Raw genomic sequence first — 23,104 nt, forward strand, 5'->3', positions numbered from 1 at the left:
TTATGTAGACCCAGGAAGAAGAGAGGGGGGAGGGGACGTGGATAAACGAAGTCTGGGAAAACAGGTGGTGGGGGGACAAATAGATTGGCTTTTGGTGACCCTGTGACCCTGACGTATATTCCCGCGATTCGCCCTTTTTGGGGTCACTGCAAGGGAAGGGGAAAGTGGAAGGGGGTGCAAGTGTGCGAGTGCGGTGATTGATTGTCACAGGAAGCGTCCAGTCGGCAAGGCAGAAAAACAGCAGCGCATCGGTAGCAGCAAGCAAGCAATACATGCGCACGCCGTCCGCAGCAGGTATCAGCGCCGCCGACGGAGAGACCCCCGGCAAAGAAACCAAGAAATGTTCTTTTTTTACCTGAACGGTACAAAGTACATGGATGGGGATGGGTATGGGGGGTGGACATGGGATATCCGAAGGGTGGGATAAGAGTATCGAGATGTACATACCAGAACGGTTCAATAGCAGAGCAGCGCAACACCAAGGGGGAAGAACCGAGAATGTGCGCAGTTTCCCCTGCGCGCAGAACTTGGGGGGAATGGAAGCGGACTAGCCGTTGAGACGCGAGAGCGATGGAGTAGGTAGGTAATGGGATGATTTACACGGAACGGTGATGGTCTTTTTTGGGGTTGATGGCGTTGTTGGAGGACACACAGTCAGGTGTCGTCGTCCGTCTTGGTCTTGTGTCTTGGTCCCTTTTTGGATCGTCTGCCGCTTGCTGGGCACTTTTTTTTTTCTCTCTTAGTCGAAGACGATGAAGTGACAAGGAGAAAGAGGGGGATGACCGAATCGCTTCTCTGCCGTAGGCGCGCAGACAAAAAGATGCAGAATGCAACCAGTAGTCTCGTTCGAATATTGGCGCTCGATTAAAAACGGCCTCGAGAAGCGGTCCCTGACTGACGAGCGAGGAAGCTGGGGGGGGAGAGAGAAAGGCGGGAGCGTGTGACGCAACAGGTCCAGACGACGAGCAAGCGGATTGGCGGTTTCCTACACAGTAACGATATTACCCCTGCTGCAGGAGCCTTGTGGTGCTGATCTGTAAGAGAGGCCCAGGCCTGGGTCTGCTGTGCCTTGCTTGTGGTGGTTGGAGACCTGGAGATGCTCCGTAAGAGACAAGTTCGGTTGGATAAGGTAGGTGGGTTGGTCCAGTTATTTGGTGGATAGATTTTCGTCTCCGGTGAGGCGGATTGCGGGTGCGTTGCCGTTGCTGGTAGATGCGTGCAAGGCGGTGGACGGGAGAAGAATGAGGTGGGATCAAGAGTGCTGGATGCAGCAGATGCAACGGTAAGGTACGGATTCACAGAATATGTTCGGAAGCGTTGGGAAATGCACACTTGGGAGCGAGGGAAGAACAGAATGGGGAAGGGACAGCTATTATCAACTGTCAGGAGCATTCGCGTCGCTTTCTTGGTAGTCAGCAGATCATGTTTTTTTTTCGGTCCATTTACACTAATTGCTGTGTATAGAGGTACGTAAGGTAAGGTACGGATAAGTAGGACGGGATACTTTCGCTTTCCTTCCTTTCCTCGCTCCCGCGTATGTTCCTTTTTTGCTTCCTGCCCAACCCAACGCTGCTCCGTCAGCTAAGAGAAACTAAACGTTCCCACGTCGCAACGTACGTCTACCTACGTCGCCCGTCGCCCGCCCCGTATCTTCCCAACGTTGTTTAGAGTTTTTGCATTGACGTGATACCGCGCCGAAGGAAGTTGCTGCGGGTGACATGTCTGGCCCCTTCCTTCTCCCATCCCACAACGAAGTACATGGATTTCTACCCAAGTCGCTCCCCACTATAGCTTGTAAGGCGAGATACCGCGAGCCTCACTGTGTCTATGCATTGTGCCCTTACCTCACTCTGTTACCCTCGTGCCGCTTATCCAGAATGACGATGACAAACCACCAGCCCAAGGTAAGGTATCTAAGGTAGGACAGAGTCTTCGCAGAGCCCGACATCTCATCGACGAACCGAACGCGATCTCATCTCGCCGCTCATCTCTGTCACCGGCAGTAGTGTAGCTCAGGCACCGCGTCACGTCTTCTCCCCAAGTAGTCCCCCCCCCCCCCCCCAAGCTTTCTTGGTTTAGGCCCAGATTAAGAAAAGGAATCCTCCGTTAGTCCCCCCGTTGACTTCCGCAGCCTCCGATGGCTCCTCGACCGGCGTCAGGGGGAATCTGACTAGGCATTCGTATGATGTTGGATCTGTCGAAACTCTGTCCCGACACATCCCCGTTGGCCTTGGAAGAATCATCGAAAGCCATTTCCCCCTTACCTCGGCGGGCTCTGCGAGAGCGCGAACCGATCGGCCGCCGTAATTATTGCTTCGCGTCTTACGCGCAGTTAAACTAGTCACACAAGCGACGATAGTCATGAAATGGATACGCGGGGAAAACGAAGATGACCGTCGACCGACCTCCTGGCGTTCCTTTGGCGTGTCTCGAGTTCGAGTTGGGATTACATGGGCTGACCGTCTGTGTGTTTCGTCCGTCCGTATCAAATCTGAAATCTGTCTGGGACAAGACTTTCTCGTAGCTTTATTTTTCTCTGGCTTGTTACTATTAATCTCACACGCGTTCTACGAGAGCTCATTTCCCTTTATCCTCCTGACCTGAACTCTGGATGCGACCCGTTGACAAAAGTGTCGTCTTCCAAGTTACCCGATTCGGACACATCGCCAAGTCTCCCCTTCTCCCTTTAGTCAACTTTCGGTATCCGTAGGGACAGCTCAGCCTAGTCTCGACCCCGGACCCCTTCTCTTCTTTTTCACAATGCAGCAAGCAGAGTACGGATAGTAACTGGAGATTCAATGTCTTAGATCCCTCAATGGTAACTTTCCTGGTCTCGGTTTCTCTCGGGGAGTTGTTCTATGTGTTAAACCCCGTTATAATCCCCATCACCAGTCAATCCCCTTCCCGCATTGTTTTTCACGTCAAGTCGGTGACTGGGCAATAATAGCTCCATCCCTGAATCTATAGCAGAGTCAGTTGACTCGCGCACTTCTCTTAAGCATACCCAGCGTCACAGCCCATGAACCTCCCGGAGATTCCCCCCGTCTGAAGTAAAGCTACTCACCGACCACCGAACTCCTAGTACCCTTGTCTCCTTGCTCTCTCTTGAGTCATTTTTTTGCTGTTGTATCCGAAAACGCTGACCACTCTAGATCCTGGAAGGGGAATTGTTTGATAGCTGATGGAACATGGCCGAAGAAACGACGAGGATCGCCCCTCTTCCCTGTTCAGACGAAAGAAGTCGGGACTCGGGAAGCATGCAACAGAGAGGAGTCAAAAGACACCTAGGTTCTGGCGTTCTTGGTTCTGGGTTCTGCCAACATTGAGCTACCTATCCTCCCCCCCCCCCCCCCAAAAAGTTCTTTTTCATTCCCTGTTTTTGACTTTAACTTGATAGATCCTTTCCCCCATCCAGCACACTCTCCACCCTCCCACGTCGTCAGCCTCGGTCCCGGCCTTCTTTCTTCTTTGACATGTTTGTTCCCCACGGGCTCTACTGCCTGCATCAATGATTTCCATCACATCTGAGGGGTTTAGAAGAAAGAATTCAACTCGCAGGGCACCCCGTAACCGACTCCTGTCACTGGGCCAGCCAGAACCGCCCGTGACAAGACGAGATCTTCCGAAAAGCGGTCATGACAAAGGTAGACAACATGCCAAATGCATAACGAAATGGCTCCTCTTCTGCCGCCTTATTCTCACTTACCACTCACTCCTCAGCAACAAGGACCCCTCTTTGTCTTCTGTCGAGTCGAAGACCCTCTTGCGCCGGCAAGGCACGAATCCCTGCGTAAATCGGGCTTCCCGCCTCGCTTTACACAGTGGTCCCTGGGAAACCGGGCCCCATGGAAAGCACGTCACTGTCAATTCTGCATTAACAACAACAATGCGTAGAATGACGGTAGAATCTTTCCAACAGCTTCTGTTGGAAAATATGTCTATACGTACTGTTGCGGAAAGTAACGCATTGCAATGATGCTTTCTCTTTCTTGGTACGGAGTATTTCTTGGGAAAAAACGCTACCCTGCGTAACAAACTCCCTTGGCGGATCAGATGCTCTCAACAGCAACAACAGGGCACAAGGAGAATATAGCAAAAGCCGACGGGAGCAGCAACCATTGCCGCGCCGCGGTTACGAGATGCTTTTCCCCAAACCACAAAGTTGTCATTCTTGTTTTGTTTGTGTTGAACCTTCTTTTTGCCCTTTTCGCCATTTCTACCTTTTACTGGAGCAACCGACGGCGAGGATCGGTGGAGGCAGGAGGTAACGCGGGAGGTAAAAGGGGCGGCCCCCAGAAGCTTCGCAGACGTCACCGGCGACGCTGCGCTGGCAGAACAGGCCAAGGTAACCTTGATCCAACCAGTTCCACTTTCCCGGACCAGCCCGTTTTCCTTAGTATCTTTTCCGTTCGATGTCTCACGCGTGACATATCATGTGATGTTATCGATAAGACAGTATCTCCATCCGACCTCATGCCTCAGGCGCGCACTTGGAAATAGCAAGGCAACAACCGTTTCGTTACCTAATCAATTGAGCATCCCTTTCGGGACAGCTCGCTCCACAAGCCTTACCTAAGCCAAATTTCCAATCGGCTGTTCGAAAAACTTCAGATCATCGCCTCAGGGTCTCCCGTACAGCATCGCGAGAGAGCTTCCCCTGTTGCACGCGACCAACTCATCAAAGCCTCCCCCCCAACGCCGCAGTCGACCCATCCGAGACTCTGCACCGAAGCGACGCTGGCCGTGCTGTCACTCCCTCCCAAGATACCATTCAATTGGCCATCCCAGGCTCCTAACCGGCATCCTCGAAGAAGAAAGAGACCACGACCACGAAACGCGGAACTACTTTAACAGCTTCATCACAATCTACAACCCAAAAATGGAGGCCAGGACATTAACCAGACCAGCCGCCACCCTGGCATCCCTCCTCCGTCAACAAGCAACCACCACCACCGTCCCCCGACGAGGCCACAAGACCTTCTCCCGCACAAAGCGCGCCCTCAACATCCCCCCCCACCCCGACTTCCTCCCCTCGACCCCAGCCGCCGGCGACACAATCATCTACAACCCGCCCTCCGCCGCCCCCTCCGTCTACCACACCCCCTTCAAGTTCCTCCCAGCCACCGACCCCCGCCGCCGCGCAAACCTCTCCACCCTCTTCGCCTCCTCCTCATCACAATCCTCCTCAAGATCAACAGCGACATCCCCCCCCCTCCCTCCAGCCCTCAACGTCCCCTCCCGCGGCGCCACCCCGCGCTACCACCTCTCCAAGGACGACGTCGCCGAGATCCGCAAGCTCCGCGCCCAAGACCCGGATTTCTGGTCCGTCTCGGCCCTCGCGCGCAAGTTCGACTGCTCCGAGACCTTCATCACCATCTGCACCCCCGCGCCCCGCGAACACACGGAGCGTCTGGCGCGCAAGCTCGAGGCCGTCAAGGGTCGCTGGGGTGGTATCCGTACAAAGGCCCGCGAGGACCGCTCGCGCAGAAAGGAGATGCTCTTCCGGGGTGAGCTGTAAAAGGCAGTAGAGACGCAAAACCGAAAAAGAGCTACGCGAGGCGGAAAAAAAACCCCCCATTTGGAACGGGGTTTTGGGCAGCTTGGGATGGAACGCCTGAGTTTCTGTTACTGTACTTGTGGCGATGGAGATGAGCATTGGGGGAAGAATTGCTGTTCCGAGGCAGCCGTGCTACAAGCAAGGTTCTCTGTATCACCAAGGGAGAAGAAAAGGGGGCGGGCCAGGAGGGGCGGCATATGGCACATTTATTCTCTGTACCATCAAAACCATTAGGGAGTGTCACAAAATCGGCTGGGAGACATGTAGGATAGAGGCAGGTCACGATACGCGTTGGCCGAAAAAACTCCCAACCAATCTGTACAATGAGAGAGATATAAAAACGTCGAAAGGCCATAGAAACTTGTGTATAATTCTTTTACCCAAATTCGCCCATCATACGACGCTCTTTTTTTTTTGTGCTGCTGAATCGGTTGTTGTAAACCCTCCCTCGTCTGAATATTAACCTTTAGCCGTCGACACCGCTACTAAGCGCCTTACGTCTTGATGATGTTGTCTTCCTCTTTCCAAGTATCAATACACCATGTCCCCCGGACTATCGTCCACAGCGAGGCATGAATAAACATCTTCAGTTCTAATTGGCATTAAACCAAAAAAAAAGAGTTCACCACCGGTGTGGCTACATCTCTTGGTGCTCATGCTGGGATTCGAACTCGGGTACTCGCTAAGCCTGTCGTCGAGTAGGCTGGTTGGCGTATAGAAATTGACCGTTGACCGTAAACCATTCCACCACCTGGCCAGTTTGTCCTGACCCGTCGACCTAGACGGGCGCCTGCTGGTGACGGGAATGGACTTGGAGGGGTATATGAGGGTTTGGTTCCTGTGTATTTCCTTGTGTATTCAGGTGGAAGGTACGAATGGCACTATTGAACTTTTTCTATCCCTCTTTACCCCGGCCAACTCTTCACCCGCCTTGGACCAGCTCGCCAACTCAGTACAAGGTCAAATCCATTCCTGCCTCGAGGCAGATTCCCCGATAGTTCCCACACTATCGCATATTAAAAAGTGTCATCAAATCATGAAAAAGGAAATATCCCAAGTACGCCAGCCCTCAAAGCTGACGCATCTTTACGCCCGCCTTGTCCAAATCAGGTTCACCGGGAATGACTCTGTAGCACCAGCCGCACCAACTCCTCCTAATACCCTTCACTTCTCTTCCGAGGATATTGTGATGGCTCTTCTCGTCGTCCCACTCGGGCACGCAGGCACCAACTCTCACCATGCGGACTAACTTAGTCTTCACGACGCCTCCGATGCCCTCAATCTCGTGCCTCTCGTACCCGGGGCCGAGCTGGGGACTCGGTGTGCGCTCATATCGCACGGTGTCGAGGTGTACCTGGTCTGTGGCCGTCCATAGGTTCGCGCCAGTGACGGCGGCATCCTCGGCATCACAGTCGGTCTCATTTTCGCGTTCCTTGGCGCCGGCGCAAGCAGTCTCGCGGCCGCAGATGACGCCGCGATCACCCTCGCCGATGCCTGTTCCTAGGCCGCCGAGGACTTCTCCATAATGAGCACGCCATTTCCAAATACTGCAGCAGAGGGTCAAAGTTAGCAAGGACACATCTTGGGGGCCTCAGCAAAATAAGGAGCAGAGAATAGGTACCGCTGGTAGTCGTGATCGGCCCCGCGCATGCTTCGCCCACAGGGCTGGCACAGCCAGACGCCGTCGACGTCGCATCGGCAAATCTCTCGTCGCACGGCGTCGTCGAGCAGAGGTGTTTCTGGCTCCAACGCGTGACTGACGAGAGTTGCGATGGGGGCCTTTGTGCAGGCCTTGCACAGTCTACGATGTCGCTCACGAAGAGCGTTATGGGCTGGCGGCTTGATAGCGCAGTTCTGTATACAAGTGTCAGCAATCAACTTTACTTGGCAATCTCTATATCCTCCCCGGCCATTGCCTCAATGCTCTTGGTACCCCTTCCCACCCTTTCACGTCTGTAATGGGATCGCTTCTCGGTGGGATGGGGCCAAGAGCATGTGGCAAGGCATAGGACGGCATACCCTGCACACGACGGTCCTGCACCTCCGACACTCCGTCACCAGGTCTCGGGCACAGCTGCCGCTCTTGCCGTTGTAGTTCCGGCCATCTTCCATGTAATACCAGTTGCCGGCCCTCGCACGAAAGCGGAACGTAGACTCTGGGTCGACTGGGGCGGCCTCGTTGGAGCAGTGCAGCGTCGAAGAGAGGAGAATGGAGCGGTATTGCAGCAGACCCTGGCGGACCTGGCGCGAGGTGCGGGCGAGACTGTCGAGGGTGTTGAGATCGATGTGTTCAGCTATTGATATGACGATGCTGCGGAACGGAAGGTACGGTGTCAGTCACGATGTTCCGCTACCACATGCGCGTGATGTTAGGAGGAGTAAACGGAGCTTACGGATAGCAGCCAAAAGCCTCAGTAGCAGCACTCTGAAATGTCGGTGTTGGCTCTGATACGGGAGCTGGTGTCACCAACGAAACTGGGGCAATCGCCGGCTTCTCAAGCATGTGCTCGAGCTCGCGGCTGCTTGATTCCAATGCATCAGTCGCGACAGCAGCAGCTGTTGCTAGGCGGCGTGCCTCGAGAACGTGAAGGGGCTCCATGTCCTCGTCGTCTAGATCAACAAAGACGACCATGGTGGGCGAGCCGTCGCCTAGGCGGGCAAGGGACCTATATGATTGATTTCAACTGTTGAGCAAAAAGCTCAAGCTTGCGTCGCTGCCGATCTTGACTCGGTTCCTGAGACCCGAGCCGAGCTGAGCTGTTGTGATGGATGGGCGGGGTGGGGTTGGAGAATCCCCCGATGCCGCAGCTTTGGCTTCGTTCCTGACCGTGGGGCCAGATGATGACGCAAGGTAGATCTTGGTAGATCTTGTGGATACAAAACAGAGAAGACGGTGCCAGCAAGTAGAAATGGATCAAGATTAGTGAATGGAAGGCAACTAGACAATATGGACGTTGATTCTCGGTTCCATCGCAAGTTGACGATGTCGAAGAGATGGCACCGAAACGGCAGGTGATGGAAGGATGATGTTGGATACTGCCAGGGGTGGGGGGTTGAGGATGGGGGATGGGGAATGGGAGGGTCACAGACATTGGCCCAGCTGGGAAGGTCTGGGCCAGGTGAGATCAGCACAGTAAGGCACAAGACCTCGGATGGAAGAACACCTGGACCACATTGCTACTTCCAACACCAACACATACGATGATGACACCAAGCCTATTTAGATTCAAAAAAGAAGAAAAGCCTCAAATCATAGATCGAGTACCATCGCCGTGTAATCCCCAGCCGACAATACAAACGTCGCACAAACTGGAACGAAGCACATGCGCTGGAGACGACGACATGTACCTCTCAGTTCGCACTATCCGGGACGCCGTCGTCTTAGTTGGAGCGCCCTGTGGCTCGGGTCACACGCAAGCTTCAGCGATCGCCTGTGCTCGAGGCATGGGCCGAAGCGCACACTGTGCCCTTTGGAAACGTCTAACGCACAGGTTGCGTGCTTCCCATCCACTTGGCGGCGGGGCATCCCCCGAAATCCGGAGGCCGTTACCCCACACCGAGCGCTCGACTACCGAGCCCGTCTTCGGCGATGGCCAGCCATGTAAATTCTGTTAGCTAATATTCCCGATACTCCGAGAGGAACAGTCTGTTCGATGTGCATTCCATTGATCTCAACCACTTCCCGTTCTGTCTTCCCTCTGGGGTTAACTTTATTTCAACTCCTTTTCCACCAATCGCCCGGCCCGGTTCCTACTTCCGAGCTTTCGCGGAGCTCCGGGCCGAGTATATGCACCGGGCCGGTGAACTGTCTCCACTTACGACTGCAATTCAGTCTGAGTCGACCCGGAAGACGGCTCCGATCGCTACCGTCCGCCAGCATTCGGACTACCAGAAATTAAGGTAAAAGTCTTCTTCTCTTGAGTCGGACTCACCCTTTCCCTATCATGCAAAGAAGGATCTCAAGTGATGAAATTAAAAAAATGGTTGCTGGCCTGCGTTTGAGTTCAAGCTCCACGAAAGTGAACGACGAATTCATCGACATCAGTCTTTAAGCAGCTCAAGGTACTTCTAGCGCTTGGGGTAGCAGTGATGTCACTCTATGATATGTGAGGTAAATTAGAAGAGTAATTCCAACTGTGCGGACCGACTCAGAAATATACATGCCTTTTCAGAATCAAGCGGGATTGTAAAACCATTCACCAGATGCTTCTTGTTTCTCACAATAATCGATTGCACTCTCAACCATGCCGGATATAGCATGCACCAGCTGATCGATACCACCAAATTTTCGAATGCACCGGTCCAGAACGTAGCGAATTCGCAAACTCATGGACCAAGACGAACAGCAGTCACCATCAACGACAGACTTGTCGATGGCAAATGACAACCAGTCTATTTGTAGTAGTCAGCCCGGCCAGCCATGGGTCTTTCAGCATTTAGCGGATTCCGTATGCGCCATAAAATGCTGTTGCCAAGTCCAGTCGAGTCTACTCAGCAACTTGACGCTGTTCTCCCTAATGTAAAAGGTGAAAGTGTAATGATAGATTGGAATAATAAACAAAAATGAAGAAGGCGCTTGTGGAATTCAAACCCACAAACTACAGCCCGGTAAACTTGCACTCAGGATTAGTGTATAACCATCTTACGCTTCTGGGCAAGGTTCCCTTTATTGCTGGTGAGAGCGGATGAGGTGATTTCAGACTATAGCCCGTCCCGCGCTGTCCCACTGAAGTAGCTGACCACATCGCCATGATACCTCAGGCTGCGATTCAACAAATACGCATGCAAGCCATATTCAGTGCTTACAATAACAAAATCATATACTCAGCCCCAAAATTGCGCATCAAATGTCTCGAGGGGGTGTGCAAAACACCTCAAGATCGATGATGCAATGCCGCTTGGCTATGCTCCTCAAGCAAAAAGAAAAACACCTCAACAAGAAGATAGGTGCGGCAGTTCCAGACTCGATCGTCAAAGGGCGCAGCAGCACCACCCCGGCTCTCATATTCATGCCGGACTTTTGACGGCAGGCTTAGGCTCTTAGTCTCGCAGATGATCTGCAGACCAGAGGCAGCATCCCTAATTCAGGGTGCGGTGTCGTACACAGGGCTGATGACTCTGGACCAGAAGGCCGGTTTCATGGTCTAGACGCATTCTTGTGTTGCTATATCTGACGGTGGCGGTTGCAGGATGGGAGGGTTCGGGGTAGGGCGTAACCGCCCGTCTCCGGAGAGAGCGGGCGACCACTGACATTCTGGAGGCGGTGTTTCCACCATCAGGATGGCTGAGCCAGTTGTCTTTAGCAATCCTGGATCTCTCTCTGTGTCTCTCGCTGGGACTGCCAGGCTTGGATGAAGCGTAGCTTGTCAGAGGGCTCGCCATGGGTTTATCCTAAGCACAAGTGACAGCCTCTTTCCTTGATGGCCCTCGATCTAGTACCATTCCCGCTGAGCGCCTTGCGAGGCAGGATCCGTTCTGATCAGGTTTGAGTCCTAATTGGATGTTCTCGGGGCATCTAGCAGAGTCACTGACTCTTGGTGACAGCCCGACAGACGAGTACCTTGTTTGCGAAGACCACGACTAAGCCAAGAAGGAGAGAGTAGACATCCACAGAGGCCCGCTCGCCAAGGATAGCCGTTCACCGTCAAGGTCGCATTAGAGCAAACACGGCGATTCATCATCGATCCGCCGAGCTAGACTGCTAGAGACAAAGGCCAAGAAGTCAGATTCGTAGTTCGACATATCGCGGAGGCCGAGAAGAGTCTATACCGCAGAGTGAACTGGTTGCCGATTCTGGGATGATGCTACAAGAGCGGTCTCACCCAAAGACGTGTGTGGCCCCTCTGCAATTTTAAACAATCAAGAGTGTTGGTAGGGTAGTCAGGGGACTAGAGGGGGAGGAAAAGGACCGCCGAAACCGAGGAGGGGTTGCGGCGGCGGCGGGGGACCAGCCAGCCAGCGATCTCCCGCATGGGTCGCACAAGCCAGACCTTATTCATGGTTTGACGTGTCCGCGGGATCGACGAGCGGACCATGGTGATCAGCACAAAATATGCGAGTGAGCGAGGGCCCGGCGGGCGGACGAACCACGGTAGTGGTGATGCATTAAAGCTTGCAGTGAAGAATCTCCGAAGGCTGTCGTGAGTTGACTGCCCGGGGGAGGATGGGCCTGAGAGCTATAATAGATGCGACTCTGCTCTGCTATTCATCTGTCGGCACATGCGACGCTCCCAACGCTCCCCGTCGTGTGGTTGTCTTTATGTCATCGGGCCAAAAGTTGACAGGAGATGGGTCGGGAAGGGGAGGGGGGAGGAAGGCTGTAAGTCCAGAGAAAGAGAGTGATCCACAGTCGTCCCAAGGCTGCACGAAAGAAGCCTCCTGTAATTAGCCTTCGTGAAACCAGAGCAGGGGTGCCAGGTCTGGGGCGTTGGATGACATGACATCAGATGGAAGAATCGGGTGTGAGTGGGTGTAGTTCATGAGGGAAAGGAATGGGAGGAGATGTGCGAACAAACGTTCAAGAGACTGGCTGCACGTGATCTGGGGTCTTTTCCGTTGGAACATTGAAGGACAGTATCCAGACGAGGGGTGAAGCCTGAAGGTGTCGTAGGGGTGAAGTTGATGGAGGGTGGAAACACTATGAAACTTGATTGGATGAGTGGAGAATCCGCAGACTCCAGAAGCCCTGGAATTCACCCGGAGTATCTGGTCAGGGACGAGAAGCCACAACCTAAGGTACGGGTGAAATTCAGGTACCCGACGGAATACAGAAAGGGGAGTTGGGACGAGGCTGAGTCTTTCCTCTTTGGAAAATCAGCTGAAACAGGAACAACCAGGTCCAGGGGGAGAAGCGTGTTTGGGATGAATTTGGCGTGGATGCCACTGGGTGTCACTGGAGGTCCGTCGAGTTCGACGGGGGTAGCCACGGGTCCCAGGGGAAAGGCGCTGGCATCTTCAAACGGCCAAGTGGGACTTAGCCGCAGCATTATATAAGCAAGACCGTACCGATCCCCCTCCCGATTGGCTGTAATTCTCCGATGACCACGGCGGCCAGGTCCGATTGATCCTCGACCCCCCGCGAAAATCATGCGCTATCGCCGCCATCCCTTCCCCCCGGCCCTTCCTAGCGCCGCTCCCGACTCCATCCCATCCAACGTCCCCCTTCTTCTGGGCACTCAAAGTGAACCTCAACTTCTTCCACCGACTTGCCCCTGAGCCTCCATTCAACATCTCCTTCAACAAGCTGGTTCCCTGAACCGACCAAGCGAGCGGTTCTTCTTTTCAAGCTTGATGCCATTGGCTCAGAACATCGGACGGCGAGCAGATTTCGATATCGCCTGGTCTTATTCCTTCCCCCTTACGGATAACACCCCTGAGCAAAGAAGTTTTTTCTCGCCCGAGAACCACTCCCTGAACCCGCCTTCCCATATCTTTTGCTCTGCCCACTGTTTCTTTCACTTCAAGCTGGGGGGTTCCTGCCTTGTTTGGATGTTTAGAAATTCGAAATGTCTTCGTTTTGGGTGGGCCGAACAGACACGGCTCGGAGAAAAAACAAGAAGCAGGACTGCAGGACACCAACGGACGCTTGTAGATCACGGGAGAACTAACGGGAGAACTAACGGGAGATCATTCTTGCTCCTGGACATTACGCACATCACGACAACAGTACAACATCATCGAGTGATGAAGATTTGGATCTACACGTACCGTTGCGTTCTTGAACAACATCTCCTCATCTTCTAATGTTCCCATAATTAGTTATTGAGCTCCGCTCTTTCACGACCGCTTCTGCAGAGAAGACGCGCATGCCTTAACAGTGTTAAGATGTGATATAGGCTGTAACCTTCGGCCATATCATCCTATTATGCACATCACCTCCGTCCAGAGCCCACAGACGTCGACGCCTAACCCCCGGCCATCCCACCAGCTATCCCCCGTCATCCCGGCATGGCATCACGGCCTTCACGTCGCTTCTTAGCAAACGTCTACGGCCGCCCAGCCCGTCCACCTACGAATACAGCCCATAGGCTACGTATACTCCTCCCAGCATGGTGGTGGTGATCCTCCACAGGGTAAATACTCCGTGGGCAAATACTCCATTCGCGCCCCGGCAAAGAGCCCTCCTCCACTCCCCTCCACCCCGCGGGCCTGCCCCTCTCTTGGAATCGTAAACACCAGACGACGGTTAAGCTCAACCCCTACCCTAGCCCCGCAGACAACCTGCTCTTCGACCGGACGTCTCACGATGTCTAACCCAAAGCGATGGCGACGCCGCACTACCGTCAGGCTAGCTCCAGTCTGGTTCAGGAGGCGTAGGTGAGGTGAGGTATCCGTACTGGATAACCCGATCCATGACAGTTCGAGAGCAACCCTGGTCCCCAGGAAGGAGGAGCAAGCATCCATCTGGACTAACATGGCTTCTGGGGAGGTGGAAGGCAAGAGGCAAGAAAGAATGTTTAAAGAAGGGCTCGTTTCCCGTCTCTAGAACGAACTTCTTGTTTCTCACCAGCCTCATCGCTCTGCATTCTTTGGTGATTCCTTTGCCATTTTCTTTCTTTTCGCTACCTTCTTTTCCAACAGCATCCTGTCATTCTCTTCTCGGTGCTAGTCGCCCATCTCCCTTGAAGGGCCTTGCTTCAGTCCATTCCTTCATCACCAACGATCCAAACGAAATCAAACACGACATATCCAACTTGAGAACACTTTAGCCATCCGCTAGCTTCACGATCCTTTCAGCAGACAACATGTTGCTCAAGTCAGCTGCCCTCGTCTGCCTCCTCGCCGAGCTCGGTCTCGCGCGCCACCACCGGCACCCCAACAAGCGCCAGGTCGAGCCCTCCCCGATCCTGTCGAGCATCAGCATCCCGCCCCCTCCCCCCTCGACGGGAACTGCCGCCGCCGGCGCTGCTCCCGGCACTGGTGGCCCGACGGGCATCTTCCTCAACACCTCGATCCCCGTCGCCACCCCGCAGGTCTCGACCCTCACCGAGGTAGCCACCGTCACCTCCACCCTCGAGAACAACTCGACCGTCACCGAGGTCATCACCACCGAGCGCACCGTCACCGCTTCCGCCCCCGCCGTCATCCAGCAGCCCCAGATCATCGTCATCTCCCAGGTCACCTTCTTCCAGTTCATCTCCGCCCTTGGTGGCGCCCCGCCCGCCGTCCAGCAGGGCGACCAGGGTGGCTTCGTCGTTGGCGGCCAGCAGTTTGGCCAGTTCCAGTCTGCCTGCAGCGCCGCCTGCGGTATGCAATTTACCCAGTGCCAGAGCATCGCCGGCCAGAACTTTGCCATCTCTCAGTGCCAGACCCAACTCGTCAACTGCCAGAACGCAGCAAAGACCGCCACCGTCACCGTCTCCGTGCCCGTGACCGTTACCCAGACCGTCATCCTCCCCAGTGGCCCCGTCTCTGGAGGAAGCAGCCTGCCCTCCGCTACGCTCGAGAATGGTGGCTCCGTCATCGCGACCACCACTCTGCCTCCTGACTCTGGCGCCACCATCGGATCCGGAGGTATCAGCTTCATCACCGTTCCCGCTACTCCCGCTGCTCCTCCCTCCCAGACGCCCGCTGCCCCTGAGACCCAGGTCTTGACCACCACTCTCCCAGCCAACCCCGACTCGCCCTCTGGCACTCCTATCGTCTCGGTGATCACCATCACCCGCCAGCCCGGATCTGAGCCCTCTGCCACCGGCGGTGCCTCTGAGCAAGCCGGCTCCGTCGAGACCTCCGCAGTCGTGTCCACCCTTCCTCCCGTTTCTGAGGGTGGCGCCCCCGTCGTTTCCACCATTTACATCACCAAGTCTGGTGGTGTCCCCGTTGCTTCCGGGACGGCTGTCAGCTCCGTCGATGCCATTGCCAGCGGCTCCGTCGAGACCTCCGCAGTCGTGTCCACTCTTCCTCCCAAGTCCGAGGGCGGCGCACCCATCGTCTCGACAATCTACATCACTAGAACTGGTGGCGGCGACGTGCCCGCTGCCTCTGGCACAACTGTCAGCTCCGCCGATGCCGTCGCCTCCTCCGCCGTGATCACCACCCTCCCCGCCCAGTCTGAAGGAGGCCAGCCCATCGTGTCGACAATCTACATCACCGCCCAGCCTCCCGCTCCCTCCAACGAGCCCGGCGCCTCCGGACAAGGCGGCGAAGTCGTCACCTCCGCCATCGAGACCACCCTCCCTCCCCAGAGCGAAGGCGGCTCCGCCATCATCAGCACCGTCTACGTGACCGCAATCGTCTCAGGAGGTGTCCCCGCCGCCTCCGGCACGGCCGTCAGCTCCGTCGACGCAGTCGCCAGCTCATCCGCCGTCGTGACCACCCTGCCCGCTCAATCCGAGGGAGGCCAGCCCATCGTCTCAACCATCTATGTCACCGCGCAACCCCCTCAGCCCACCAACGGCGGCAACGGCAGCGAAGGCGGCGCAGCCTCAGAGCAGGGCGGCGAAGTCGTCACCTCAGCCGTCGAAACCACCCTCCCTCCCCAGAGCGCCGGCGGCTCAGCAATCATCAGCACAGTCTACGTGACCGCCACCATCCCCGCGGCCTCGGCCTCCGGTGCCGCTTCCGCTTCAGCATCCATCTCCCGCTCAGCTGAGCCCCCCCGCCCCAACGAGCCCAAGACCTCCGTCATCACAATGACCCTCGCCCCTCCCTCAGGCTCCCCCGTCATCTCCCTCGTGACAGTCACAATCCAGCCCACCGCAGGCCCCTCCGGCTCCGGCTCTCCCCCAGCCCAGACCGAGGTCGTCACCTCCGCCCTGACATCCACCATCCCCGCCGAGGGCACCACCCCGCCCCGCGTAACAACAGTCTACGTGACCGCCCAACCCCCCGCCCCAACCTCCGCCCCCGCCCCTCCCCGCGTCGTCACAGTCACAGTCGGCTCCCTCACCGGCGTGGTAACAATCAGCGACGCAGCGAGCTCCGCCTCCGGCACCACCATCGCCTCGGCTCTCCCCAGCGCCGGAGCAGGCGGCAACGGCAACACCGGTGGTAACGGAGGCAGCGGCGGCAACGGTGGATCCAACAACGGCGGCAGCGTCGGCGACGAGAGCGGCGGAAGCTGCCCCTCGGCCTCGCCCGTCACCGTGACCGTCAGCGCGTGCCCCACCGCCCCCGTCACCTCCGTTCTGACCCAGACCGTCTCGGTCGTGCCCACGTCCACCCCGGCTGCCGTCAAGCGCGCCGAGGAGGGCAAGCGCGAGGCCGTCTACCAACCCCGCCGCCACGGCCATGCCCTTGGCTTCTGGTAAACAGGAGGTGGTTGTTGAAGGGTAGAAGCAGAAGATGAAGAAGAAGTGGTTGTGGCGGGTGAAAAGAAAGATGAAGCCTGGCAGGAACGCTAGCCGCTCATCGAGTATGAACAATCCTGCCACACATAAACCCTCTTCCTCTTCTATTTCTCTCAAACTCTCAAAACGACATCATGAGATATCAAGTCAAACCAACAAAAAAAGATGACATGGAAACAAAATCAACAAAAAAAATGGGTGAAAGGCAAAAAGGGTTCTGCATTTGATACAGATGAGATCGATTGCTTCTAGGCAGGGACAGCTGTGCTGGGTTCTGGCCGGAGCAAACGGAAACGCAAACATTGTTTTGGACGATTTTGGGTGAAAAGGGTTTCATGGATTGGAGCAATCATTCTTGTTTTGGGTTTTTGTGTGTTTCTTCTTCTTGCATTGTACATTGTTCTGTCCGTTTCTAGAGTAGATAGGGCCAGGTCCCAACAACGGTCGATATCCCACGAATGTCAAAAGGATGCCACAACAGACCCATTCCAAAATTCAGCCATGCTGTGTGTGATGTGAATGCAGGTAGCAACCTTCCCCCAAAATGCGAGTAATCGTCCTGTACTACTCATCTGATCCGCCTTCAATTGGATCGCCGTCATAATCAGGTAGCCCTCGGATATTGGCACGTCCATCCTTGGCCTTCTTCTTTCTCGATCTGTCCTTGGGCCTACCCCTTTTCTTGGAAACGTTGTGTACGTTCAGGGGCAAACCCGGTCCAGGGTCTCGGCTTGACAAGCTAGCTAGTCTCCCAACAAAGGTTTTTGGCTTGGCAAACCTCTGACCCACGTTTTCGCTCAACTCAGAGTCAGATGGTTGTGCAATCATCGACATAGAGTCCATAATCAGTGTTGGAGCAACTTCAGATGCTAGAGACTCTGTTCCGGCTTGTAGTTTGACAGAGTCCGAATCTTCTGCTATGATAGAGCCTGCAATATCTGTGTCAGTGGTTTGGTAGTGGCTGTACTCTGGTGTACAGTCTACAAGATCTCTGCGGATAGTCATGTCTGTCTGTCTGGCTTTTGGAGAATATCTTGGCGATGACGGAATTATAGCATCCTCATCTTGGTGTTGGTGCATTTCGTGTGTTGCGAGTTCTTTGGAGTCAAGGTCCGAGATGGGAGCCACAGAAGTTTGGTAGTGGTCGCTAACTAAACTGCTTGATGGTCGTAAGTCTCGTGCAGCTTCCTTGAGCGATTCTTGGAAGGCAACGCCTTCATCGTCGTCGACATCTTCGCCGAATATGAAGCTCATCCACTCCGTATCCAAATCTACCTTTCCTGAGCTTGGCACCGGTGCAGTATGTTCAGCACCTGCATGTAGGAAGATCGGATTTTCGACATCCTCGTGTTCTTCGTCGGCAGGTCCAATGCTTTGCTCATTTGGCTCTCGCTTGTTAAGAGTCGTTTCCTCCTCGCTATCCGACTCGAACATTGACGGTAGCTGTCGAGGCTCCGTGTCATGGCCATGATCTGAGCATGCTTCTGTACGCGCCAGGCATGTGTTCCGAGGGGAACCTTCCTTATCGCTGTCAAGATCATCTTTTGCTCGACCAGCTGATAGAGTGGATGATCTGATTGGTAGCAGAGGTGACGAGGACTGCATTCTCTCTGCAACATTTCCTGGTTGGCCATCATGTTGTCTTGGCGTGCCAAAGCTGCTGGAGTGACCAGTTTGCAAGTTGTCTGGCGCCGTGTTATCACTATGAGAGCCCGAAGATGTGCTCATCGGAGGGTAGTCGAATCTTGGACCTTGAGCTACCGAGCTGCTGAATTTAAGGATGTTGCTGACTCCGGGACTGATCTCGACGAATTTGCGACTTCCACCGGGATATTGCTCGACTGGACTTTTGGGTTGGTCCTCATAAGACTCCATCATCTTATGCCATCGCTCATTCTCACTCCATTCCGGTGGCGCAACTTCTTGCACTGGGTTGCGACCGACTTGACCAATGGTACTCCCGAATGTTTCGGACGCTGGTTTCCCTGATCTCTCAAGCAGGACAAGCTGGCTCAGTCGTCGAGGCACAGGATGATGTACCCTAGAAGGAGATGATTCAACAAGCAATGATCGACCTTCCTTTTGTAAACGCTCAAGTCGGGTCAGATGCCTATGTGACTTGGATGACCTTGAGGAGCTCGGAGGGTTTCCGCGGCACGCAGCACTCTGTCCATGCTGTCGCTGTGTTGAAGATTCCCTTCTGGAAGCTGGCAGAGCTCTATAGCCGTGCAATCCTGGAGGACCATAGTTCTGCGCATAGTTTTGAGACGAGGATTGCCCGAAGTATTCCGACTGCCGCAAGTTTTTCGAGTTGGTCGCAGTTCGGAGAGGACGGTTCCGAGAGCTTTGCCCCGTGGTCTGACTTCCTCTGTCGTACCGAATATCTTCACTGCCGATTCGAATCCTGACGTCTCTGTCTCCGTCTTGCGTGCTGATGCAGCTTATAGCTTTGCCTTGTAGCGGTCTCCCTCTATTCCCATTTTGCTCCCAGAAGGGGGCAGATTGCCCCGCGGGGTGCTTGTTGCGAAAGCCCCAAATTTGGCGACTATCTGCGCTGCTGGCGCCTGAGAAATGGAGAGGCAGCGACTTTTGGACATTGATCCCAGCCCAATCGCCCTTTTGTAGCAAGCGGTGCCTCTTCGCATCCAAGAGCTCTGGCTCATTGTCGGGAAGCTTTCGTTTCTTGGCAGTATGCCGCGAACCAGGTTCTTGTAGAATGCCCTGATCTACTGCAAACATGGGTTCTTTCCGCACGTACTGGCGCTCCCGAGGAACATTGTGCTGGCTGTGCTGGAAATGCTGGCTGTGCTGGAAATGCTGGTGCTGCAGGAAGTGCGGCGAATTCTGTGACGGGACTGTCGGGAGGCGCTTCACAGGATATGCCGAAGGATTGGCCTGTTGAGAGAGAAAGGAAATAGAATCGAGACCGGGCTTGGGAGGACCATGAAATCCGGAACGAGCCTTTGCGAAGTATTGTTTCTGTTTGGCGACTTCCGGTTTCCAGCCCTTCCCTCGAGAATGTCGAGCCAGGGCCCCCTCTGTCCAGTTCATGGTGCGAAGACGGCGGGAGAATATGGATTGCTGGTGTCAGGGAAGAATGTAGAGTTGAATCGTAATGTAGTGGATGAAGCCAGAAATCGCAGCATGGAGCAAAATTGGTGGCTTAGCCTTCCGTTCTTTCACTTACCTTGGCCAAAATCATCGTTGGACAAGAGCTCCAGGGGGCAAGCGCGACTTCCCAGTTTGAAAACATCTTGTATTGCTCTTTCCTGATCTGATTGTACCTAGGTATACCCGTATCATGTGATATTTTGGTCTGTTGCTCCTGCCTGCAAATAAGACAGAAGGAGCACCTGCCAGCAACCCAAGACAAGAAGTCGCGATTACTGCTGCAGTTGCTGCCTCAACGATGGAAACGACCCCTATTTTCTGGTACAGTACGAATGCAGAGGTTCCTGCCATCTACGCACTGGCGCATATCCACTCTTTCCCTCCCAGGACATCCTGCAGGCGGAAGAATTTAAGAATGAGAGGAGACGGGAAGGAAGGGGACACCCACCCGGTGTCTTCCATTGTTGGGCCTGGACAGTCTCTTTGAACGGTTGGGTGCGGCGCCTCGCCTTGCCCTGCGCTTTCAGGCACGCCGCACATCGTGGGCGCGCTGTGACACATCAAAATCATCCTCCACTTTGGTCCCTTGGACCGTGGACATCCTCCATGCAAGTTCCAGAACGCCCTCCCGTCTTATCTCCCACCGCTTGTCCCGGAACGATACTCCGAAAATAACCACTGACCGCCGTCGGCCGAACACGAGTCTGACTCAACCCGGCTCTGGCAACAATGTCGACTGCGCCCTGCTGTGGGCTCGTGTCGCGTCGCCATGCACACACGTCCTCGGCCTCTCCATGTGACGCTTGCCATCACCGAGATGCACCCCCCCTGAGGGATACACAACTGGTTCCAGAAGAACCGAGTGGCTTGTGAGAAACTCCCAGTTCCCGATTCCGGTTCCCCACGCTGGCACATCGTAGTCGAATTCGAGATTGAGGCCCTGCCCGACACTTGTCGCGGCCGACGTCACGGAAGCCGTCTTTGTCTCCCGGCCCTGCTTTCCCGGCTGCCTCCTGCAGTCTCGAATACCTCCTGAAAGACATCACACCGGAACCCATGATAGTATCGCCGCTATTCTGGGTCGGCTTCCCCCAATCGGCCATGCCAAAGACGTCATTTTCGACCTCGTGAGACTCTCGATCGGGGGCCCTGACATGCCTCGCCCAGGTGCCCCGGCAGTGTTCAGCCAAGTCCCGATCGTGGCGGGTGGCAGCCGACCAATGAGAGAATTACTGTGTGTCAACGCCGACCACTCAGCGACGAGACCGGCGAATTCTCGTTGTTCGTAGTGTTCGGACGATGGGAAATGACGACTTCTCGCATGCGATTGAAGGAGAAAAGTCGACGAGGAAAACCAGCGAGTTCGTGGTTGAAAACGACAGAGGGTTGACCTTCGCAGGCGGCCGATCGAGATGGGTCTGGTCCATGGACTGCCGGTGTGGAATGCGGACATCGAATGTCGTCGGAGCAGCCGACCGCAAAAATCTTGGGCCGTGGTGGTGCTGCCGTGCCTCCTTTGCCGGCCGCTGCCGCTGCTCCTCCTTGCCCGATCCCGGCGACCTAGTAGGCGAGCCGATTCTGCAGAGTCTTGGTCTGGTCAATCAACAAGAGGAACACCACACAACCGATTCATCCACACTCCCCATCCCCGCCGGGCCGGCGCCCAAACCCAACATGGCTGCTCCATCCACATTTTCCAGAATCCAACATTGCGGCACTAGCCCTCGGGTTGGGACCCAAACAGCAATTGTCCGCCCTGGACGGGGTACCTTTGACTGCACCTCATGTTCGCAGCGTCCCCATGTCACTGCCGCGGCTCTCCACCGAGTAAGCTTGTCAGCTGTCACACACTTCACCGAGGTCAACGACACCTCGTGAAGTTACACATCGTTGCCCGTCAACTGGAGTCGCGAATGACAAGAGAGGGAAAGGTGCTTAGCAGTCAAGGGCACCGCGATAGCTGAGGAGCTCCTCGAGAGATTAACGCCAGTCTTTAAGGAGACCTTGGAACCGACACGGCTCCTGAGAGAATTCAATTATTCTGCACTTGTGCTTCAACCAATCAGCGCCCAGCGATAAGCCAACAATGCAAAATGCACCATCCCCCACTAGCGTCCCACACTTGATGCTTTGGAGACACCCGAGATGGAGGTCTCCTGCAGGTCACATCTGGAGATCAAGTTCCATAATGGAATCATCAAAGTTTTACCTGAAGTTTGTCTAGGAGCGGCAATGGTTTCCCAGAATACATTCAGCATACAGCCTGAATCAACCGTGGTCGACGAGTGAGATGTTGGGACGGTCTATCCGTATGGATATGTTGAGGGATAATCGTGTATCCGGCGATGGGACGGAGGTACCGTAGTCCTACGAATACCCTGCCGAGAGCAAAAATTGCGGGGGAGCCCGACTTTGATACGCCGTATTATCAAAAGAAGAAGAATGCGTGTGATATGGCCGACTGGAGACCGACTGAACATGCGACGAATGGACAGCATGCCGTTCCTCCAGCTACGTCTTACGGGAGGGGCAATGGACCAGGAAGAACTAGAGAATCCAGCCTTCCTCTCGCGGGCGACTCCAGCTTTGTGCATCCTGCAGCGTCCAAGACGTTTGGGCTGCATATCAGCCAGATATTCACTCATGTCTTGCAGGGACGGGTCACGGCAGGCCATGTGGATTGGGTATCCCTCCGAAGATAGCTTCGACATGGTCGATTCGTGGAGCAAAAGCTTGGGGGTTCCTTGGGGGTTCGCTGACGAAAACACCATCGAATTTGGCCGGAAGGACAAGTTGGCTAGTGATTCCGAAGGTTTGGGCTCAGCAAGATGACCATCCCGCTGTCGGAGAGAAGCTGCGATATGGGGTTTCCTCCGAACTCCCCCAAATGACTCGGGCCTGGTTGTAAACACACTGTCGCTCACAGGATACCGACTAGAAGCCATCGCACTGACCACAGATCTGACCTTGGGAGCGCATCTGGTCCAGAGCAACACCACACCCCACCTTTTGCCCCTCGCCGCCGCATTATGGGTCGACAGGCTCGATAGCCTCGTGGTGGGATATGTGACGGCTTTGTCTGGGACCAGTCCAACTTGGGAGTCAAAATGACACAGAGGTACAGATACCTTGAGAATGAATAAGGGTC

At 55.0% G+C, this 23,104-nt stretch overlaps 9 protein-coding genes across 9 annotated transcripts; 6 read left to right on the forward strand and 3 right to left on the reverse strand.

Annotated features, from left to right (window-relative positions):
* Positions 1-602: 602 nt before the first annotated feature.
* Positions 603-1,436, reverse strand: BDP81DRAFT_78985 (uncharacterized protein). Its single transcript, XM_060596278.1, has one exon. It carries the CDS (start codon positions 1,390-1,392, stop codon positions 865-867), a length of 528 nt encoding a protein of 175 aa, XP_060450210.1. The 5' UTR covers positions 1,393-1,436; the 3' UTR covers positions 603-864.
* Positions 1,437-3,372: 1,936 nt separating this feature from the next.
* On the forward strand, positions 3,373-4,316 carry BDP81DRAFT_415128 (uncharacterized protein). The gene is made up of 2 exons (XM_060589422.1): positions 3,373-3,860; positions 3,949-4,316. The coding sequence occupies exons 1-2, from the start codon at positions 3,509-3,511 to the stop codon at positions 4,266-4,268; spliced, it is 672 nt and encodes a 223-aa protein (XP_060450211.1). The 5' UTR covers positions 3,373-3,508; the 3' UTR covers positions 4,269-4,316.
* Positions 4,317-4,642: 326 nt separating this feature from the next.
* Positions 4,643-5,960, forward strand: BDP81DRAFT_415130 (mitochondrial ribosomal protein subunit L20-domain-containing protein). The gene has a single exon (XM_060589423.1). The coding sequence runs from the start codon at positions 4,880-4,882 to the stop codon at positions 5,516-5,518; it is 639 nt and encodes a 212-aa protein (XP_060450212.1). The 5' UTR covers positions 4,643-4,879; the 3' UTR covers positions 5,519-5,960.
* Positions 5,961-6,311: 351 nt separating this feature from the next.
* BDP81DRAFT_415132 (uncharacterized protein) lies at positions 6,312-8,579 on the reverse strand. The gene is made up of 4 exons (XM_060589424.1): positions 7,951-8,579; positions 7,577-7,868; positions 7,179-7,411; positions 6,312-7,104 (listed from the first exon to the last, which is right to left on the reverse strand). The coding sequence occupies exons 1-4, from the start codon at positions 8,187-8,189 to the stop codon at positions 6,627-6,629; spliced, it is 1,242 nt and encodes a 413-aa protein (XP_060450213.1). The 5' UTR covers positions 8,190-8,579; the 3' UTR covers positions 6,312-6,626.
* A 562-nt stretch (positions 8,580-9,141) lies between these two features.
* On the forward strand, positions 9,142-9,496 carry BDP81DRAFT_415133 (uncharacterized protein). Its single transcript, XM_060589425.1, has one exon. The coding sequence runs from the start codon at positions 9,211-9,213 to the stop codon at positions 9,454-9,456; it is 246 nt and encodes an 81-aa protein (XP_060450214.1). The 5' UTR covers positions 9,142-9,210; the 3' UTR covers positions 9,457-9,496.
* Positions 9,497-12,772: 3,276 nt separating this feature from the next.
* BDP81DRAFT_79033 (uncharacterized protein) lies at positions 12,773-13,577 on the forward strand. The gene has a single exon (XM_060596279.1). The coding sequence runs from the start codon at positions 12,848-12,850 to the stop codon at positions 13,298-13,300; it is 453 nt and encodes a 150-aa protein (XP_060450215.1). The 5' UTR covers positions 12,773-12,847; the 3' UTR covers positions 13,301-13,577.
* Positions 13,578-14,301: 724 nt separating this feature from the next.
* Positions 14,302-16,806, forward strand: BDP81DRAFT_445078 (uncharacterized protein; the record flags this gene model as incomplete). Its single annotated transcript, XM_060591907.1, has 1 exon — positions 14,302-16,806. The coding sequence occupies one exon, from the start codon at positions 14,302-14,304 to the stop codon at positions 16,804-16,806; it is 2,505 nt and encodes an 834-aa protein (XP_060450216.1).
* A 490-nt stretch (positions 16,807-17,296) lies between these two features.
* Positions 17,297-20,102, reverse strand: BDP81DRAFT_79047 (uncharacterized protein). The gene has a single exon (XM_060596280.1). The coding sequence runs from the start codon at positions 19,894-19,896 to the stop codon at positions 17,410-17,412; it is 2,487 nt and encodes an 828-aa protein (XP_060450217.1). The 5' UTR covers positions 19,897-20,102; the 3' UTR covers positions 17,297-17,409.
* Positions 20,103-21,157: 1,055 nt separating this feature from the next.
* Positions 21,158-22,047, forward strand: BDP81DRAFT_79050 (uncharacterized protein). The gene has a single exon (XM_060596281.1). It carries the CDS (start codon positions 21,256-21,258, stop codon positions 21,832-21,834), a length of 579 nt encoding a protein of 192 aa, XP_060450218.1. The 5' UTR covers positions 21,158-21,255; the 3' UTR covers positions 21,835-22,047.
* Positions 22,048-23,104: the final 1,057 nt, after the last annotated feature.

Source organism: Colletotrichum phormii, assembly GCF_030913505.1.
Source record: "Colletotrichum phormii strain CBS 102054 chromosome Unknown BDP81scaffold_2, whole genome shotgun sequence".
NCBI lineage: Eukaryota > Fungi > Ascomycota > Sordariomycetes > Glomerellales > Glomerellaceae > Colletotrichum > Colletotrichum phormii.

What these genes read in the sequence shown, in the direction of transcription:
- BDP81DRAFT_415132 (XM_060589424.1), bottom strand. Translation starts at nt 8,189, where the DNA reads ATGGTCGTCTTTGTTGATCTAGACGACGAGGACATGGAGCCCCTTCAC. An exon ending in GCAGGACCGTCGTGTGCAGG is followed by an intron (nt 7,412 to 7,576) that starts GTATGCCGTCCT and finishes ACTTGTATACAG; the next exon opens with AACTGCGCTATCAAGCCGCC. An exon ending in GCCGATCACGACTACCAGCG is followed by an intron (nt 7,105 to 7,178) that starts GTACCTATTCTC and finishes CCTCTGCTGCAG; the next exon opens with TATTTGGAAATGGCGTGCTC.
- BDP81DRAFT_415133 (XM_060589425.1), top strand. Translation starts at nt 9,211, where the DNA reads ATGTGCATTCCATTGATCTCAACCACTTCCCGTTCTGTCTTCCCTCTG.
- BDP81DRAFT_415130 (XM_060589423.1), top strand. Translation starts at nt 4,880, where the DNA reads ATGGAGGCCAGGACATTAACCAGACCAGCCGCCACCCTGGCATCCCTC.
- BDP81DRAFT_79050 (XM_060596281.1), top strand. Translation starts at nt 21,256, where the DNA reads ATGGGAAATGACGACTTCTCGCATGCGATTGAAGGAGAAAAGTCGACG.
- BDP81DRAFT_78985 (XM_060596278.1), bottom strand. Translation starts at nt 1,392, where the DNA reads ATGCTCCTGACAGTTGATAATAGCTGTCCCTTCCCCATTCTGTTCTTC.
- BDP81DRAFT_415128 (XM_060589422.1), top strand. Translation starts at nt 3,509, where the DNA reads ATGATTTCCATCACATCTGAGGGGTTTAGAAGAAAGAATTCAACTCGC. An exon ending in GCCCCATGGAAAGCACGTCA is followed by an intron (nt 3,861 to 3,948) that starts CTGTCAATTCTG and finishes GTCTATACGTAC; the next exon opens with TGTTGCGGAAAGTAACGCAT.
- BDP81DRAFT_79047 (XM_060596280.1), bottom strand. Translation starts at nt 19,896, where the DNA reads ATGAACTGGACAGAGGGGGCCCTGGCTCGACATTCTCGAGGGAAGGGC.
- BDP81DRAFT_79033 (XM_060596279.1), top strand. Translation starts at nt 12,848, where the DNA reads ATGCCATTGGCTCAGAACATCGGACGGCGAGCAGATTTCGATATCGCC.